At 47.3% G+C, this 17451-nt stretch overlaps 1 protein-coding gene across 1 annotated transcript in view; it reads right to left on the bottom strand.

The window, feature by feature from the left end:
• Nucleotides 1-456: 456 nt before the first annotated feature.
• Nucleotides 457-17451, bottom strand: part of LOC144108558 (uncharacterized) — a 66127-nt gene continuing 49132 nt past the window's right edge. Inside the window, exons 7-9 of the mRNA XM_077641765.1 lie at nucleotides 8354-8584; nucleotides 3089-3402; nucleotides 457-667 (exon numbers count right to left, since the gene is read on the bottom strand). Coding sequence (XP_077497891.1) covers nucleotides 538-667; nucleotides 3089-3402; nucleotides 8354-8584 — 675 coding nt within the window. The 3' untranslated portion in view covers nucleotides 457-537. The remainder of the gene's footprint in view (nucleotides 668-3088; nucleotides 3403-8353; nucleotides 8585-17451) is intronic.

Genomic DNA, 17451 nt, shown 5'->3' with positions numbered 1-17451 from the left:
CTGGCTTCGTCACAGCCTCGTACCACAGGGCTCTAATCCCAAGGGTTCTTGACCTTATAGCTCCATCCGCGAGCTGCCGTTTATCCGAGTTCTTGACGCTATCGCACTGACAGCAGGCACAGCATGGGTAGTGGCTGAGGATGAAGCATTTCCCACTAATTGTCTACCCGGTGGATGGTCTGGGTGCACGAGTGTCACCCGGCTCATGGTTGGTGACTCCAGCCCCAGACACGCTTCGCTGCCTCACCTTTGCTTCGTTCCTGTGGACGCTGCTTAAGTCTCTGTGCAAGCTGCGGGAGTCTTGGCAGGAAGAAATAAGTATTTTTGAAACTACAGGCGCAGAAGTAACCAAAGTGGCCGGCGTGGGCTCACCATGTTAAACGCTTTTCACAAACCTTTAAAATTGCATCAGGAGGGTGAGAACACTTAATTTTGGTTTTTATGAAGCTTCCGCAGCAGCCTATACAGAGTTGTCCATACATGGACGGTCAAAGGCACCGCCGTCATGGAACACGCACAGCCATCAGCGCAGAGTCCTCATCCTATCTTTCCTAACTTAATGCATAAAGTCACGCTTCCCGTGGTCTCGGTGCCGTTGGCGAAGATGTAGCGTGAGACGTGTTTGGCAAGCGGCCACGCTTTGCCGTTCCTCAGGGTGGGCACCGTCCTGGGAAAGAGAAGCACGAGGTAGTTTTAAGAAAACGATTTATGCAGGAGGCTTGCCTATCTAACTAAACTAGCGCTGTATATCTAATTATTGAGAGGAGTTTTTGTTTCTCCAGCCACTTCTTTCTCTAGCATAATACAGGCGTTGCGGATTGATCGAGCCTGCCTGTTGTTCAGCGTAAAATCGCTGGATTTTAATTGTGAAAGTGGCTGGTTCATGATTCCTCTATAGCCTGTCCACTAGCACTGAGTCTGCGAACGCGCGCAATGGTCGCGATGCGCGAAAAAATATGAGACAACGAGTGACCTCTGAAGATGAACATTAACACTTTTTCTTGCGCCAGTGCGATACGCAGCGCTACCCGTTTTTTCACGTAGCCACGAAGAGCGCAGTTAACCGTCTACCACCTGGCGCAACACGCTGCCCAGATGCTTAAACAAGTGAATAAATGTAAATCACCACCTACATACCGACAATTTTCTGAACAAAGACGTTTCTGGGCAGGAAACATTTATGAACGCAATTTATCCATATAATGAAGCATTTAAATATAACAATCAATATATCCGCACATCAGCCGACCGCAGTCTTGCATTTTTTTCCTATTAACGTCTTTGCTTGCGTCAAGAGCCCTTCTCATTGGTTTTCTATGACAGCCTGAACTGTTCTATGCGATCGATGTAAGCCCTTTAAAAGAAAGCTTTTGCTACAGATCACAAGAATGAACCAGTGCCTCCAATATTTCTATAACAGCGTAGTACAATTTTCCAATTTTGAAAAATTTTTTCGGAGAATGTTGGACATCTATCTTATCCTTGCATAGAAACAGGCCTTTTCAGCATGTTTGTAAACTCAAAGGGCCAGACGCAAGAGAGATGCAGGCGACCTTTTGGATGATGACTCATTGCAAACCCTAGCGCTAGGGACCACGGTGCAAGAACGTATTCAGATGTTGACGGCCACCGCCCGCCATGTCGTCGAGCGCACACAGATAATGTTAATATCCTTTGCATGCGTCTATGGCAGCGGCGCGGGGTAGATGCGGCGTGTAGGGGTACCAATTGTGGTGCGTTTTTCCCGCTACTTGCTTCGAACTTGCGACGTCAAGACCAAGAATGACACTGTGACCACCATTTGGAAGGGAATACCGAAGCAGGCTACGGGCTCACAGATCCGGGCATAAAATCGTAGACGTGCCTGCAGACTGCTCGTAAAAACGACTTGAGGTGGCGGTACACGCACTTCACGACTTGGTCTGTTCTCTCTGCGTGAATGGAAAAAAGCCACTCCATACATATCTCTAAATTGACCCTGTCCTGTGGGTTGCCGCAGCTGGCATAGGACAAGGTTAATAGGAGATATATGCAAGGGAGAGGCCTTTGCCCTGCGGTCGGTATAGTCAGGGTGATTATAATATTTTCCCTTTAACGAGCCGATTCGGAGGCATTGATGTATTTGAGCGCAGCGAAACACTAAGGCCAGGCACGAGGGTTTTCATAGATATAGCAGATTGGTTTGTGAGAGGCGGCTGTGAATAAGAAATAAGCGTACAATTCGCTATCGTGTCTTGCTCATGACTTTGAAGATGTGAGCCCCTGGGGGACCTCCTCTATCTCCAGGAGCTGTTCTAGTGAACCATAATACGGTGAAGCAAATTGAAACTGAGACGGACAGGCCATATTCGTGGCCTTCACCGGAAGAAGGCTGAGCAATATATTTTCGAAATTTTCTAAAACAATCAACACCATTGGCATGTTACAGCAATCTAAGACAAAACGAAAGAAAAACTATGGTCATCAGCTTGACCGTGTACGCGGTAGGATAATGGACTCTCCTATATCTCTCCAATTAATCCTTCCCTGTGCCAGCTGCGTCCACCTTTCTTCTGCAAACGTCCTAATCTCATACGCCCTTCTGACTTGCTGCAGCACTGTGCTATACTTGCCTTCTCTTGAAACACATCACGTTGCCCTATTGGACGATCTGTTATCTTGCCTTCGCAGTGAACACCCTACCCAAGCCCATTCTTGATTTCTATCATGCTATCATTCGCGTTTGGTCTCTGACCCACTGGGCTCTCCTGCCCCTCAATGTTTTCTGTTTCCTTCTGAGGGCTGTTGTCAATAGGTGTCCTACAATGAACGCTTAGTTAGGCAGAAGATGATATAAACTCTCATGTAACATGAAGCACACAGCAATGTGAGAGTCAGGAACACTTGCAACGACTCTGAATTCTCAGCCGGCGGCAATTAAGGTATTCGTAAACCAACGTTTTTGCATCTCACTGCTGCCGAAAGGTGGAAGCGACGACCAACATCACACACACGACCTTTTCCTCTACGGCCGAGCGCAGCAGCAGCAGCAATAAGGCACCCTCGGGACAAGGTCGAACTTTTGGGCGAAGTCCCTGACTGTGCTCACCCTTGTGAAAGGAACTGTACGACCTCTGCGGTGCTCAGCATTGGCTCGAAGAGCGGCCGTGAGCCACTGTCGACCATGTAGTGGAAACCGCGCTCGGCTTTCCTGGCAAATGTGCGCGTACCGCAACCCGAAATGGCCGCGGCCAGCTGCAGAATGCTGTTCTCGAAACCTGAGCCTTTAATGTGTTTCTCCACTTCTTTAGCGAAGCCCCCGGCCAGGTATCTCGCAGTGAAAGCCAACAGATCCTTATCTGTCGAAGCGCTGCCGTTGGCCTCGGCTTTTGGTCTCACGTAATCCTCGAAGAGAGTCCTGGCCTGCAAACCCAAGAAAGAGCGCGCAGTGAAAATCTAATATCGTTTGCATTATAAACTTAAATTGTCATGTTCTTTCATCCTATAACTGATTTGTCTATACTCGAAAGACGATGGATCAGCGCGAGAGTGCGCAGGTTTGTTGCATTGTAAAGATGCTGTCACAATTGCTAGCGCTTTAAACCAATGAACGCAGTTCTGGCCCAAGTTTGTAGACCAAGTTAGGGACAGGAAGGACGCAACCAGGAACGGAGTAGTCTGATCCAGGTGCATGTGACGAAGAAAACTGTAGAAATCAATTTGCATTTTTATTGCAGTTCAGTTCCACACATGAGAGCACGTGAGAAGAGAGAAGCAGCAAGCACTGAGCAATAGACTACTACGCTCATGCGCACACACGCAGCCTGCTGCTTAAATACAGCCTGAGATCCTTAACTAGGGAACCTGTACACTTGATCAATGTCCAATCAAGGAATCACTTAAGATGACTTGAGGAGCTACCCACCGCAGAAGGCGGCACTGTCCCCCCCCCCCCCCCCCCCCCCCTCCGCAGTGGTTACGGTGGCGAGGGCCCGCACTTCTATGGCGATGTTGACGATGGCTCCATGACGCATCACTTTCATGCAGCAACGGTGATTCTCTACCAGCTCTCGACCAGGTTCAACAGAGTGCGCTGATCTGGCCTTTCAATTCTGAAATCCTTTTTTTGAAGGTCATCACATCGGAGGACCGCCAAGCTCTTCTGTCCGCAGCTAGCAAAAAACGTCTTGCTTCGCCCGCTGCAGCCGTTCTTCGTTCAGGAAAGACGGGGCGTTCGTCTTGCACGGCTCTGGCTGGCTGGCGCTGCCCCGAGCCGTTGTTGGCGCACTGTCGAGCTTGGCGTGTCCGAGAGGTGGGGCAGGTCCCCCTTTCTACCCGTCGCCGCTGCCGCCGTGGCTACGCCAGGAGTCAACCCCGCGAAGACACTTTCCTGACTCATCGGCGGATGATTCCGCCGGTTAATCCACTTAGGCGGGAGGTCGATGCCGTATCATGCAAGGCCGAATATAGAGGGAAGGAACAATTAGCCCAGAACGCATGCGTGCGCAGAAAAAACGCACTTAGTGCTGCGGCCACAGCCACTGTCTTTCCTTCAGGTGTCACCTAGTAACTGGAGCTCAACAGTTCCAAACGGAACGCAGAGAGAACCAGAGATGAGCATCGACAAATATTTCCAAGAAGCAATAAGGCAAGGATCTGCCGATCGGAGGACGTGTCTTGTTTTTAAAAACATTTCTAGCGTAGGTATTCCAGCACCAACAAAATGTGGGGTGACGTTCGCGTAAGTATTGACATAGGGGCTTAAGAGGCATTGTTCTATGTGTTGGGATTCCATGGCTAACCGAATCGGGTTCTCGGTTTCGAATGTGCCTAGAGTACCCATAGGGCTCGAAGTGTGCTAGAGGGCTGAAGACAGGCAAGACAGGCTGAAGACAGGTAAGACTTGGCATCAGAAGCAGCCGAAAACACAAAGGCTAATACATCTGCCTGGGCGGTGACTAAGGGCGTGGCGAGTCTCGCCCGCAATGGAAATACATGGGTTGGTTTTCGGCAGTCGGCCACGCGTCACATTTTGTACCTAGAGCTGCACTACGCTACCCAGTCGAGCATTTCGCCGTGAGGCTCGGAGGCCGATAGTGCGCATGCACGAAACCATAGAGGAACAGCAGGTACGCGGTGCATGACGTCATAGCTCGCGCCGCTGCCGCGCGTGAATGCGCATGCGCGGGAACCGGAGAAGGGTAGCAGGTGCGCGCGCATGACGTCAGAGCTCGCCCACTGCCGCGGCCGCGCGTGGGGTCGTGTGGATAAACTGCGTACGTGCAACCTGTGTGTATAAAAGCTGAGGTGATAAGACTCGGTTTATCACAATCGCTTCGTATGGGTGACGAAAAGGAGACTCCAGCCGCCGCTATCCGGCGGTATCGTCTGGAGAAGACCAATTCTTCGGACCCAGATGTCGTCGCCTGGCACTTGGGCGCTCTGCACATAAAGAATGAGCATGAGAAGGCAAAACGAGCGGCGGAGACGCCTGAACAAAGAGAAGAACGTCTTGCCAAGCGGAGACGCCTAGAGGCGGAGCGTAACAACAAGCTCGACAACATGCGTAACCAGGGGGCTACTGCAGCTCTCGCTACGTATATCCTTTCACAGCTGAGCTGAGCCACTGTCAAATTTTTTTAGGCCTTCAGGCTGTGTGGTGGGTGTAGTAGGGTGTTCTACAACAGCAGGTTCTCGACCAGGAGGGCTTGGGACGTCTCGGCAGGACCGTTATCCAGTCGGGTTTTCCGTCGGGGTGCAGTCAGTGCGCAACAAGTTCGCATGTCGTTCTCCCTGCGTACAACATGACTGTCTCCTGTGACCGCTGCATACGAGACATATTCAGCGGCTCCTGGAAAACCTTACGGATGAGTTCACATATTTTTTTATAATCCAAGCGCTGAAATTTTACTCGCTTGCTAGAGAGCTCGCGGTTGGGCTGAAGCTTGGAAGGCGTAGAAGATGCCTCATTTTGACTGATACAACCCATGGCTCTATGTGCAAATTGCTTAAGCAATTCATCGGCAGCTTCTCGGGGTAGTCCACAAAACGTAGGCGGCTCGCGGTGCTACCAGAAAGCCCAGTGGCTATCGCTGGTGACAGTGTTGTGGTAGGGTCCTCCGGCAGGAGTCGGAACTGGTGGTTGAGGCAGTTCTGTCGACAGCTAGCTTGGTGTCCAGATATTACGTCGTCAAGGTACGCCCGAAGAGAACTTTCGTTACGTATTTCGTCAACGCTATCCAGGGCGTTTTCTGGCACAAGACGCATGGAGACATGCGGTAGCATTTGCGTTCAATTTAACGTTAGCAACTTTTTTTTTCAAGTCACCGTTCTCACGTGATACTTATCAAGTAACCCTTGAGAGTACGTCGGCAATTTTTTTTTGCAAGTCTTCGTTGTCTGACATCTTTACACAGCTCCAACACAGTCTAGCGTCGTAAACACCACAACACGTTCACTTCTGGCCCCTCTAACACGCTTGAACCAACGGCCCTTCGTGGTGTACCCGTTGCGCGCCCGTCTGGCACTCAGAGGGCCTCGTTTCGAACCGCAATTCCGGCTAATTTCGTTTTTTTAATGGTCCTTTTCGTGCGCACACTCTCATGGGCATGCTCTGCCGACACGCTCTGCCGACGGGTCCTGTACATGCCAGTCATGAGACAAGAAATGCTCTCCCATTAAAATCCAAGTGGCAATCCCGTACGTTCCGGAGTGAGCGAAGCACTAGCCTACTTATTTTTAACGTATAACAGACGTTTCGCACTATCCCTTCAACCAAACTTCGAAGAAAGTTGATTAACGTGAAGGATCGCTGGCCCGACGACATGTACAGTCGCGAGTGAAAAAGATCAGCACTAGGGACGCGCAACAGAAGCGGCAGATAGCAACGTTCCGTACAACGGTTATGAAAACGGCGATAACAAGTATCGCATGTGTTCACAAAGCACGGCGCGCGCCAGCCGCGCGGTGCGATTCTTACCGCTCCGGTGACGTCAGTGTACTAATCTTTATCACGACTGTATTCGGGAGCGATATAAATAATTCCCTCCGCTGGCTGCAAAGACATTTCCGGCAAGTTTCCACGACGCCTGAAGGAGCAAAAACATGACGTAGCGATTGGCAATGAAACATCGAACGTTGTTGTTGAACACGCTGAAACATCAATATATGGACTGGGACAACGCCACCACCAGAGCTAAAGGAAAGTGTAATCAAAGCTGGTATTGGACTCATTTATCATTCATGCAGCCGCTAACTCTATGAATAGTACAAATGAAAATCTGCCGGCAGTCAACTTACGTGCATTACGAACGTGATACATACCTTAAGGACGACTTATTCTTGATTACCTCAGTGAAGAAGTAACCAGTAAAGTTTCCGAAACGTCACTCGCAACCTCAACACGGCCAGTGACCTTCAATTTCATTTCTATCACGCCTGAACTCTATACTATACTATTTTGGGGAGAGTTTGATACATGAGCGTCCATTCCGCATTTCCACCAGATGCCGTATGATCGTAAAAAATAGGGGGGGGGGGGAATAAAGATCTCGGCGAGGAAATGTTTATTTGACAAACTTATCCCCTTAAATAGAGCACTAATTGGCTATTGCATCAGGCCTAAATGCACAACTCAGGCGTCTGAAACAAATTGCCTGTTGTACTCGGTCGCAGTCAGTGTGTGGATGTTGTATAGCTTTCAAAACAAAGAGTGCAAAACTTCGACAAGAATCTCGAGCCTATAGGAGTCGTCCGTTATCAAGACAGCTCCTTTACTATCTGGTTGCATCTTTCGTAGGAAACGAATCGGTAAAGCAGCTTGCTGTTGGCGATGAGCAAGTCGCATTTAAGAAAAGTGAGACCTCGGGGGCAAATATATGAAATAAATTCCACAGAAGCTTCCATATAAACACCAACCAGCAGTGCTTCAAATTCGAGGTACTGATCAATCCGCTGTCCCCCCTTCCATATCCTAGCCGTTTCGATTGGCTCAGTTGGTAGAGCGACTGCTCCGAAGAGGTCCTGAGTTCGAGCCCCGGACCAAGACGAGTTTTAACTACCAAGTTTCTCTTGAAGATATATAGCCTACCTTTGCAGCCGTGTGGCTCCGCTTATGTGGACGTAATGAGTAATTACTAATTATTGACAAATTCTATGGATAGTCTGTAGATGGTCGAAGGAAATTTTTAAAGCCTTTGCAGTGCTCTGCAAAAGGCAGCCACCTATTACTGCTTGCCCCATTGCACAGAAAACTACAGCGATAACATCGCTTGTAAAGTGCGTAGAGTGCAGAGAGCTGCCAGCATGTGTCCATTGTAAGAGTTTTGCGAATGATTGGCACGAATCCTGACACAACTATGACACAACTGCGCACCTGAGCGATGTCTGCCCCGGTGATAGTTTCGTTAATATTAGGGAGCTCCTTGTTGTTAAAGCCAAAGAGGACGTAGGCATCCCATGCTGGCGCAAAACGCAGCTCCATTGCTGCCGCGGTGGACAGGAGCGCCTCGAGGCTTGCGTCAGAGAAGCATTTCAACCAGGTGTCAGGGTCACTCTCGTTGCAGCCAAGCCTGGTAGCAAGTTCCTTGGACGGCTCGAGACCACCCTGCGTTGTAACGCAGGAAGAAATATTTCGGGTATACTCGGTGAGATGCTCCACGATTTCTCTGATTGACAAATTTAGCACGACGTGGAAGCTATTCATGGTTTTTTCGGAACGAACGCCACATTTAGGCCGCAAGTAGTTCAAATAAGTGTGGCTTGAAATTAATCGCATCTCTTAATACGTGTCACGAGCACAGATGGGCATCTTCACGAGGGCGAACCCTCATGAGGGCGTCCTCACCCTCACCTCATGAGGATTTAAATTGGTGAGGTGAGGGTGAGGGAGGATGGGCGGATGAAAATACCTGAGGACGAGGGTGACGGAGGAAAGACATGGTGAGGTGAGGGCGAGGGAGGGAAGACATAGTGAGGTGAGGGCGATGGAGGAAAGACATGATGAGGTGAGGGTGAGGGAGGGAAGAATTCACTATTCGAGGGCGAGAGTGGTGGCCCAAAGCGTACTCCGGGCTAACGCTTTCCCCTGTGCCGCCCGTTATCAATTCCCACTTTAAAGCGCTACTTTTTGCGGTGAAGATCTCGGGGAAGACGTAGTTTCTGCTTTCTGGAGGTACACGAGGTGAACACGAAACGTGGGTGCTGCACACCTTCTCCCTCCTCGTGATGCACTACACCGCCGAAAAAAGTGCTCTTCTAACTGAAGAACTCTTTTTAAAATTGTTTAAAGTATTCAGTGAAACGCCCTGTATAGTGTGACAATGAGGGGTCACTGGCTTGGCCGTACGGGTGGCCGCCAGTCGAACGGGTACCATGGTACCGCAGTCAACAATTTCTTTATCAGCCCCAAATCTGTGGGATGATGAGATTGTAGAGTAAAATACGTAGAAATTATACCTAGTAAGGCTGTTGAATTCCTAAGTTCAAGGCCTTCTTTGCCGGAACAAAGTCAGATTTCAGCACAGCGAGGTTTCACAGAATTGGCTGTAGCACAAAAAATGCTTTTGACAAATTTCACTGTGAAATCAAAGCCTATTGGCGGCATTGGTGTGGAATTTTGATTTTCACTCTGTGAGTAGTTCATTACTGTCATATCCTCTTTCTATATTCTGTTTTCTCTGGAGCTGCTGTTTAGTAAAGCGGTGCAGCAATGTGGTGGGCAAGGTCGACCCCTGTAGTCTTGCCATGAAAATAAAGCAGCACCTTAACCACCTTGGTCTGAATCATCGCTCGCTCCGCCTTGAATTGTACGATGTGCTAAAAAAGAAAGTTTTACTGTTCTCCAAATAACGTCAACATCTCTTGGCTTATTTCTGTCCCTGGTAAGACCTGTGGTCGCGTAATCGCGCGCCTGATTTTATGAAGCAAATTTCTAGCAGACATGGCAGGTAATTGATACTCAGCACTTGAGTAAGGCGTAGACGTGCAAGCAAAAAAATCATGGGCGGTTTCGCTTGGGGTTAACTATGAATTATCGTGCGCTAGCCCCGTTAGTGCTGTTTCGCATGGTTTATCTTGACTTTCTATGCTGTTTCTTGGCCTGAACATGCTTACTTTGGTTTATGATGATATTATGTAAGTTTGCGTGTTATTGCATAATTTTAGACCTGTACGGCGGCATAATTGGTCATTGTTTACATTCACAGATATCTAGGAGTCTTGGTTCCGCTCCAGGCGCAGAGGCGCAGCGGTTAAGCTACGCGCCACTGCCCTGCGATGGCAGGTGCTGCCATAGATGGGGCTTGTGAGACCTATGTTGTTCCTGAGGAATCTCTCGCGACTAATCATTAAATTGAACTGCCACGGTGGGCAGTTTTCTCGCAATCCGATGGACAGCATGTGATGACGTCATAACGTCACGTGACCAAGGTGGCCCACGTGCTAGAAGCAGGCTTCAGACAAACAGACAACCACTTTTCGGCGGATTGGAAGCAATAGAGCACTGAAATGGCAACCACAGGAATCGTGACTCCAGACTCGCGGAGTTAGCGATTACTATCATTCCGCCCAAATGCTGCATTTTAGCTAGCCGTTTGATTTTCAAGTGGCCTAAATAATCTTTTATTTCAAGCGACCGCATAAGGGCTTCACTGCAGCGGAAAGCCGGCACCGCACCGGGGAAAGACAATAAAGAGAGAAAAAATTTAAAAGCTAGGGAGCGGGATACGAACTCGCGGCGGCACTAAAAAATCAGTTCCACTGGCCGCTACTTCATGCCACTACGCCGTCGCCACAACTTTTCTTTAAGGATGACATTTATAAGATTGAAAATGTGTTCTATTTACATTAACTAAATTACAAAGCTTTTAGAATACGCCACGAAACACATCGCAAAAAGACGGCAACAGATCAGTAGACGCGTGGTATAGGCTGAGCGCATCACTATGAACGATTGCCACTCCGGTATTAAGTCGGTCGGTTCATACATTTTTCCAATTTGAACAATCAGTCGCGAGCAATCCTATCAACCTGCCTGTACGAACTGCCAAGCTCTCGTGGTGTGCTTGCAATGTCATCATTTTCGTCACGTAGCCGCGTTCACGAGAGTTGTTGAATGTGTCAGTCTCTTATGCTGTAGTTTGAAAATGTGGTCTTCATCATCTTCCATCCGTGCGCGTGGAAGCGTCATCACACGAGAATGTAGCAAACCGCATGAAATAGCAGAAGATTAGTAGCACTGAAACTGAAAAGACTGAGTGCAATCGCAATCTCATCGGGTAATGGTAATTAGGCGAACTACAAATTTTCCTTCTGAGTCTATGCTGTGTTAGCACTTATTGTAAGTATCGTGGTAAGCGCTACTGAATTGTTTTCTAACTACTCATGGTGTACATTAGTTTTTGTACACATACACAACAACGCGCTGAATGATTTTAGCAGTCCATTTTAGCACGGCGGACATGACAGCAGCAAACGAGGCAACATGGTAAACAATCATTTTTGCTTTGCCATTCAGGTTAGTGATTCCAAATCTGCACATTTCTGCAGGAATGGCTATTGCTTTCTAGTGCTGCTGCTCTGCCCACTGTGCGTTCAGCGTTTCCTTTCTTGCGTGATCGCATTATCAAAAGATCTGTTGTCTTGTGGCGGTTTTGAAACCAATCCGGACCGGATTGAAACACAAATGCTATTGGAATTGGTAGAAGGCCAGTGCAAGATTAATTTAACAATGGGGGGGGGGGGGGTGCATTAGTGAAAATTAACTTTCCGGTTTAACTTCGCGAATTAGGGAAACGAGTTAGGGAAATATGGAAACAACACTGGAAAAGCAGTGAAGAAGAGGGGAAAGAGGACGTCAAGCTTTAAAGCTAATCTATGATAAGCTAAGCGTTAATCACGTACTGTATGGTTGTGATGAAAAAAGAGCTCCTCTCTTTAGGCTTAGAAAGAAATCGAACTGACTCCGGACTAAGAGACTTCAGACCTTGAAAATACTAAACGTTAAATTGCAGATGCGTCATAAACAAGACAACTGAGTTGGACGTCCTTCTGCTTTTTCACGACCATGAAATGGCGGTTTTGACAGAAACTTGGCTAAACATTACAGTGTTTGACAGTGAGTTCTTTACCACTGGCTACAGTTCGTACAGAACGAATTGTGATCGTAGAAGTGGAGTTGTAAGAATTCGGTTTAAATCATCCCTGAGAATTTTCGCAATGCCTGATGTACCCAACGTGGAGTGCATTTTTTGCACAACGTATCAAGGAAACGTTAGATATATTATTGGAGCAATGTACAGCCCCCCCCCCCCCCCCAAACTCTACCGTTGTCGTATTATAGGAACTGAAGCAATATTTGTGCACGAATGTTAAACCCGATAATCGTATTATACTGTTAGGATATTTTAATTTGCCTGAACTAGACTGGTCAAATTTTTCACGACACCCAAGGTGAAGCTATGTTGGATATTTCTTTTGGCTTCGACTTATTGCAGATTGTAGATGAAAATACCATATTTCAGGGCAATTCTCAATGAATGTTCGACCTATTTTTGTTAGCGGATCAATTACTGCCAAAATAAATAGCCAGATAGTAGATAGTATATCGGACCAAAAAGCTGTGCTGCTCACTACTACAGGCGCCGCTTTAGATAAGAAACCTAAACATTCATCCTACTAAAGCTTTTCTCGAGATACCTTATAAGTATATCTGACTCTTGGTTACTAATGACTTCACCTGGACTAAGCCCATTGACTACATAATGGCTAATTTTAAGCACAAGTTCTTCTTTCTGAGGAGTGCTTTGAGACTTCCTACTCCTTTTGTCCGAGTGCTCGCATACAAAAACATAATTCTGCCGATACTACACAGACTATGCATGCGTTATTTGGGACACTTTCACTATAACTTACAATATTAAGATAGAAATGGTGCAAGAAAAGCAGCTGGTTTCATTTAAAACATAATTGGACGTACGTAAGTGACAGAACTGTTAACCAAAGCGGACTTCCCCCATTAATGAAAGAAACCGTGTGTCACGACTAAACTTCGTCTTTCAATTTATTAACGGCTGCTATAAGACAGATCTCACAAGAATAATTTCTTTTTCATCTGGTTACGCCACTAGGCAAAGACAGTCGCACAGAAACGTCATTTGCCACGCGTAATAACCGTTTTAAGTACTCTTTCCACGAACAGTAATTGAAGAGAACCTCTTAACCAATGAACAAGTTTCGAAATCATCTATGTCAACATTTCTTTCCAATATTGTTTAAAAATGTGTATGCTTATTTTTCAAAATTTTCAAGCTGCGTTATTCTACTTTGTTCTTGTGTTGATTGCCTGTGTTATTACGCTGTGCTTACTTATCTGTATCGCACCCTGCTAAAATCCCCAGTATGGATTGCAGTATAAGCCAAATAAATATGAATAACAATGACATGTTATAAGTGCAGGGCACATGTATGCATGCAGTGCGTACCAGAAGTAAAGGCAGTGGATATTTTAGGGCCCAACTCGTAACTGCATCGGTTTTGTCTCACGCATTAGTAAACAGCCCACACACACGTACCCGCACACACACAATAGTATAAGCATCTAGCCTGTCGTCCGAAAGTGCCTTCAGGGCTTGTCTTGTATGCATATTACTCAGTAATATCGCTAGAAGTTGCCGCATAGAAAATATATATCGACTTTTAAAATGTCTGTTAGTGAGGTTGAGGGAGGGCCGACGATGTGAGGGCGAGGGCGAGGGAGGGCCAATAAATTTTTCGAAGTGAGGGTTAGGGTGAGGGAGGGCCGTATAACTTTTCAAAATGAGGGTGAGGGTTAGGGCGGGTGATGGATTCAAAAGAGAGGGTGAGGGAGGAAAAATAAAAATGAAGGCATTTGCCCACCTCTGGTAACGGGAAACTCAAGAGAGCAAGTCAGAGTCAACGCCTGAGTATCAATAGAAAAATAAATCATAGTTATTAGCGTTGCTGCGTGGAAGTTGGCACGACATTGAGTGGACGTGCGCCACACAGAGTTACGTCGGGAGTTACGGTAAACCAACAACTACAAAAAATGCTAGAGCCGTTTGAGATCATTTGTCCGGTGCCTGATATGAAATGTTAGTGCAGTTTTAATAGAGGCGAGACGAGACACATCAGCTAAAGCCTGAAAGATACCCCCGCATTGACTTCGCCCTGGCAGCTTTGTAATATGTGGCGCAGTGCTCTGCGTCTTCGCTTTGGGCGACGGCTTACTTATAACGAGAGAGATTGTGCCTGCTGAGTTTTGCTAAGGGAATCTTCAAAGGTGTAGTAGATTTTAAACAAGGAAGCAATTTATTCATTATCTACACAAGCGCTGGCACTTGGGAACATAGGAAACCACCGAAGCCTTAACACAAACTGTGTTGTTGCAGAAAAATGCAGCAAGCATCGCTCTACCAAACAGAAAAAGCACCAGGACGATTATTAGTTTGAAGGGGAAAATCTGAATGAAATCTCCAGCTTCACCTTTCAGAAACACCTCCCACGCTCCCGCCGCTTGCCCTGGCTGGTGGGCTGCCATCCACCCAAGATCGATCCATCGCCCCACTCCAACCCTGCCTTCCTTCACACTCAAGAAACGCCATACACAACACGTTCATCAAACTCTACCCTTCAGAAGCACCATGTACTACCACTACAACTGCCTCTACCTCCATTCCACAATAGAAGCTCATGCAGGCGCGGAACGAAAAAATCTACGGCGATATCAATTTCAAAACGCAGTGGGACATCTGGCTTACCCACAAAAGCATCGCCAATCAACCATCTCCTCAGTCTAGCCCGCCGCCGTATCTAGGGGTGCCCACCAAATAATCTCCACCCTCAATTCACCTCTTCCCACCTTCATTTACAGCAAAAATAGTGTCGCGTGTGTGAAGCCTGAGCTTAGAGGCGAAGCATCAAAGTCTTCATCTCATGCTTTCGCAGAATAGTCGAATCAGATGTCTGATGGTCCTGTAAATTTCGATCACGGCCACGGCGTTTCGTTAACGGCCGAAGATAACGAGCACGAGTCGAAAGCCAGCCGTACCATTCAGCAAGGTTGTCTCGCCCTCGTCGGATCCTCTGTTTTGAATTGTGAATTCCACCTTGGCCTCTGCCCATTCCTGTTGGAGCAATCGTCTCGTGACAGCGGATTTGAATTTAAAATTTATTCCTCACCCTAACCCTCAGCTTTATAGCAAGTGGCACCCTGAGATTTTCAGCCCCATGTGCAAACGTTGCGATGGCATAGCGGACATGATCCATATGGTATGGACATGTCCGAGCTTTGGACAACTTGACAGAACAGATGAGTCCTGGGAGGCACTGCTTCACAACGAGGACGAAACTAAACAACGTGAAGTCATCCGTCTCGCCCTTGCCGCTGCTGAGATCCAAGAGATCCCGGTCGACGGCTGAGGGGGAGGACATGGCTGGGACCGAGCGGCGCCTCGGATACCCATCATCCTTTTGACGGGTGCTAATAAATGTTATTTCTCTCTCTCTCTCTCTTCTTCCATAATGGCGTTCTTCACTCGCCTGATACGTGTATCAACTTCTCTTTTTCGTCGTCCGTTCAATGCTGAATTTTGACGAGCTTTATTGCAGGTTGGCTGCACATGTTTTCCGTTCCGTGCACGGGAAAGCGCCGAGGAAAATAGCAGTGTCTTGCCTGTATATTTACTTCCAAAGACTGCCACTAACTTCTCAGTCCAATGTGATATAGGTGGAATAAGCGCCTCAACAGACTTCCTGTGCATTCGCGGTTTCATTTCCCTATCAGCGGCGAGGATCCCTAGCTAGGTACAAATAGTTCCTACAGTCTAGAATAAGACTGTACTAAGGTTAAATCTTTCAGTCTTTTGAAATCGGGCTGGTGGGGGGAATAAGTTCAATCTTTTTGTAGATTTCAATGAGAATATATTTGGATACTAGTCTGGATTTAGGGCTGTATGTGCAAACTGTCCCTGATCTCCTGAATGCAGGAACAGGCTGTACCTATCTCATCTCCTCCAACAAGACGCCACAACCTTTCATACTTCTAGCACCAATTCATTTCGCTACAGTGTGCCTAACGCTTCGACCGTAATGTGACGCTACAGCTGCTGTCAGTAATTCAAAGTCATTCCTCCATGAGCATGGGTATTTTCGCTGCATCTTTCACTGGCCTTTATTTACTCCTGGCGCTGAAGCCAACTTTCACAACGTCAAACCGTCTTTGAGTGACAAGTCACCAGCCGCAAAAGTATCCAAGCAAAAGCCTCCGTGATTCGAACTGCCGTCAGGCAGCAGTGTGATAGAGAAACCAATGTCGATGGTTTTTCCAAAAAATGAGCTGAAGAAGGGCTTCAACTTTTTATGCTCTTTTCTAACTGTGCGAATTTTCTCTGACCACTAGTTCCCATTGCCTAAGGTACTTTTGCACTGCTTAGAGTATAATCCTAGCACTGATGCCTTTCCAAGTCCAAGTGGTCTCTTGTTTCTTTTCAAAGAACCTTGTTGCCCTCTCGAGCCTCAAGGCCCGTGCGCCTCAAATTACCCATGCTGCAAGAATCCTCAAAGATCACGTAAAAAATGCTTTTCATCCTTCTAGTTCACACCTATAAAGGTTTGGTATTATGGGGTTTATTGTCCAAAATTGACTCAGGCAATGAAAGGCGGATTAAATATAATGGAATAGGATTGAATAGGCGGCCCAAGTTTTTCACATTACTTGAAAAAAATAAAGATATTGTTTGTTACATGTTTAAAGATATTTTCTATAGAGTCACTAATAATAGCTACAAATAAACACCCCCGTTCTTTGAAATGTCATGTAAGTTCGCAAGGTACGGAAAGAGAAAAATTCAGCAGACAGACTTAGGACTGCTTACATGTGAAAATGCGAAAGCGCTGATCGTTCACTATTTATTGCACGACCACACACTGCGTGCATGCGGCGCGATGTATGACACCCAACCCACACACAAGAATATGACACCACGCGGAAAGGTGTACGACGAACAGTTGCATCACGGTTTCGGTAAGCTTGAATTGAAAAACGTTTATTGTCCGCACTGAACCTTAATTACTGGGCACTATACTAGATGGCTTCGAGACTATGGCTCTCGGCGACCTGGGGAGCCCACTCAGTGGCCAGGACTTGCGTCAACGGCTCTGGGCTGGCCAGTAGAGCCGCCCACCACTCTACAGAAGGAACTGGTAGTAGGTCCGCCGGTGGCGGCGCCTTTTAGCAGCTCCATAGAATGTGGTCGTATCCGGCTATCTCGCCGCCTTCTTTGCAAGTCGGATTGTATTGCGTTGGATACATAAGTGCTAGTCTCGACGGGCTAAAGAAGGTTCGCGCGTGAAGCCGACACCCCGTTACCTCCTGGCTTTTGTCGAGCTTTTTGTCAGATGGCGGATAGATCCTGCTTTCTAGTTTAAACTGATTGGTGTAGTCATGAAAGGATA

Source organism: Amblyomma americanum, chromosome 10 (assembly GCF_052857255.1).
Source record: "Amblyomma americanum isolate KBUSLIRL-KWMA chromosome 10, ASM5285725v1, whole genome shotgun sequence".
Lineage (NCBI taxonomy): Eukaryota > Metazoa > Arthropoda > Arachnida > Ixodida > Ixodidae > Amblyomma > Amblyomma americanum.
Note: the sequence above shows the minus strand (reverse complement) of the source record. Positions and strands in the feature narration are given on the sequence as shown.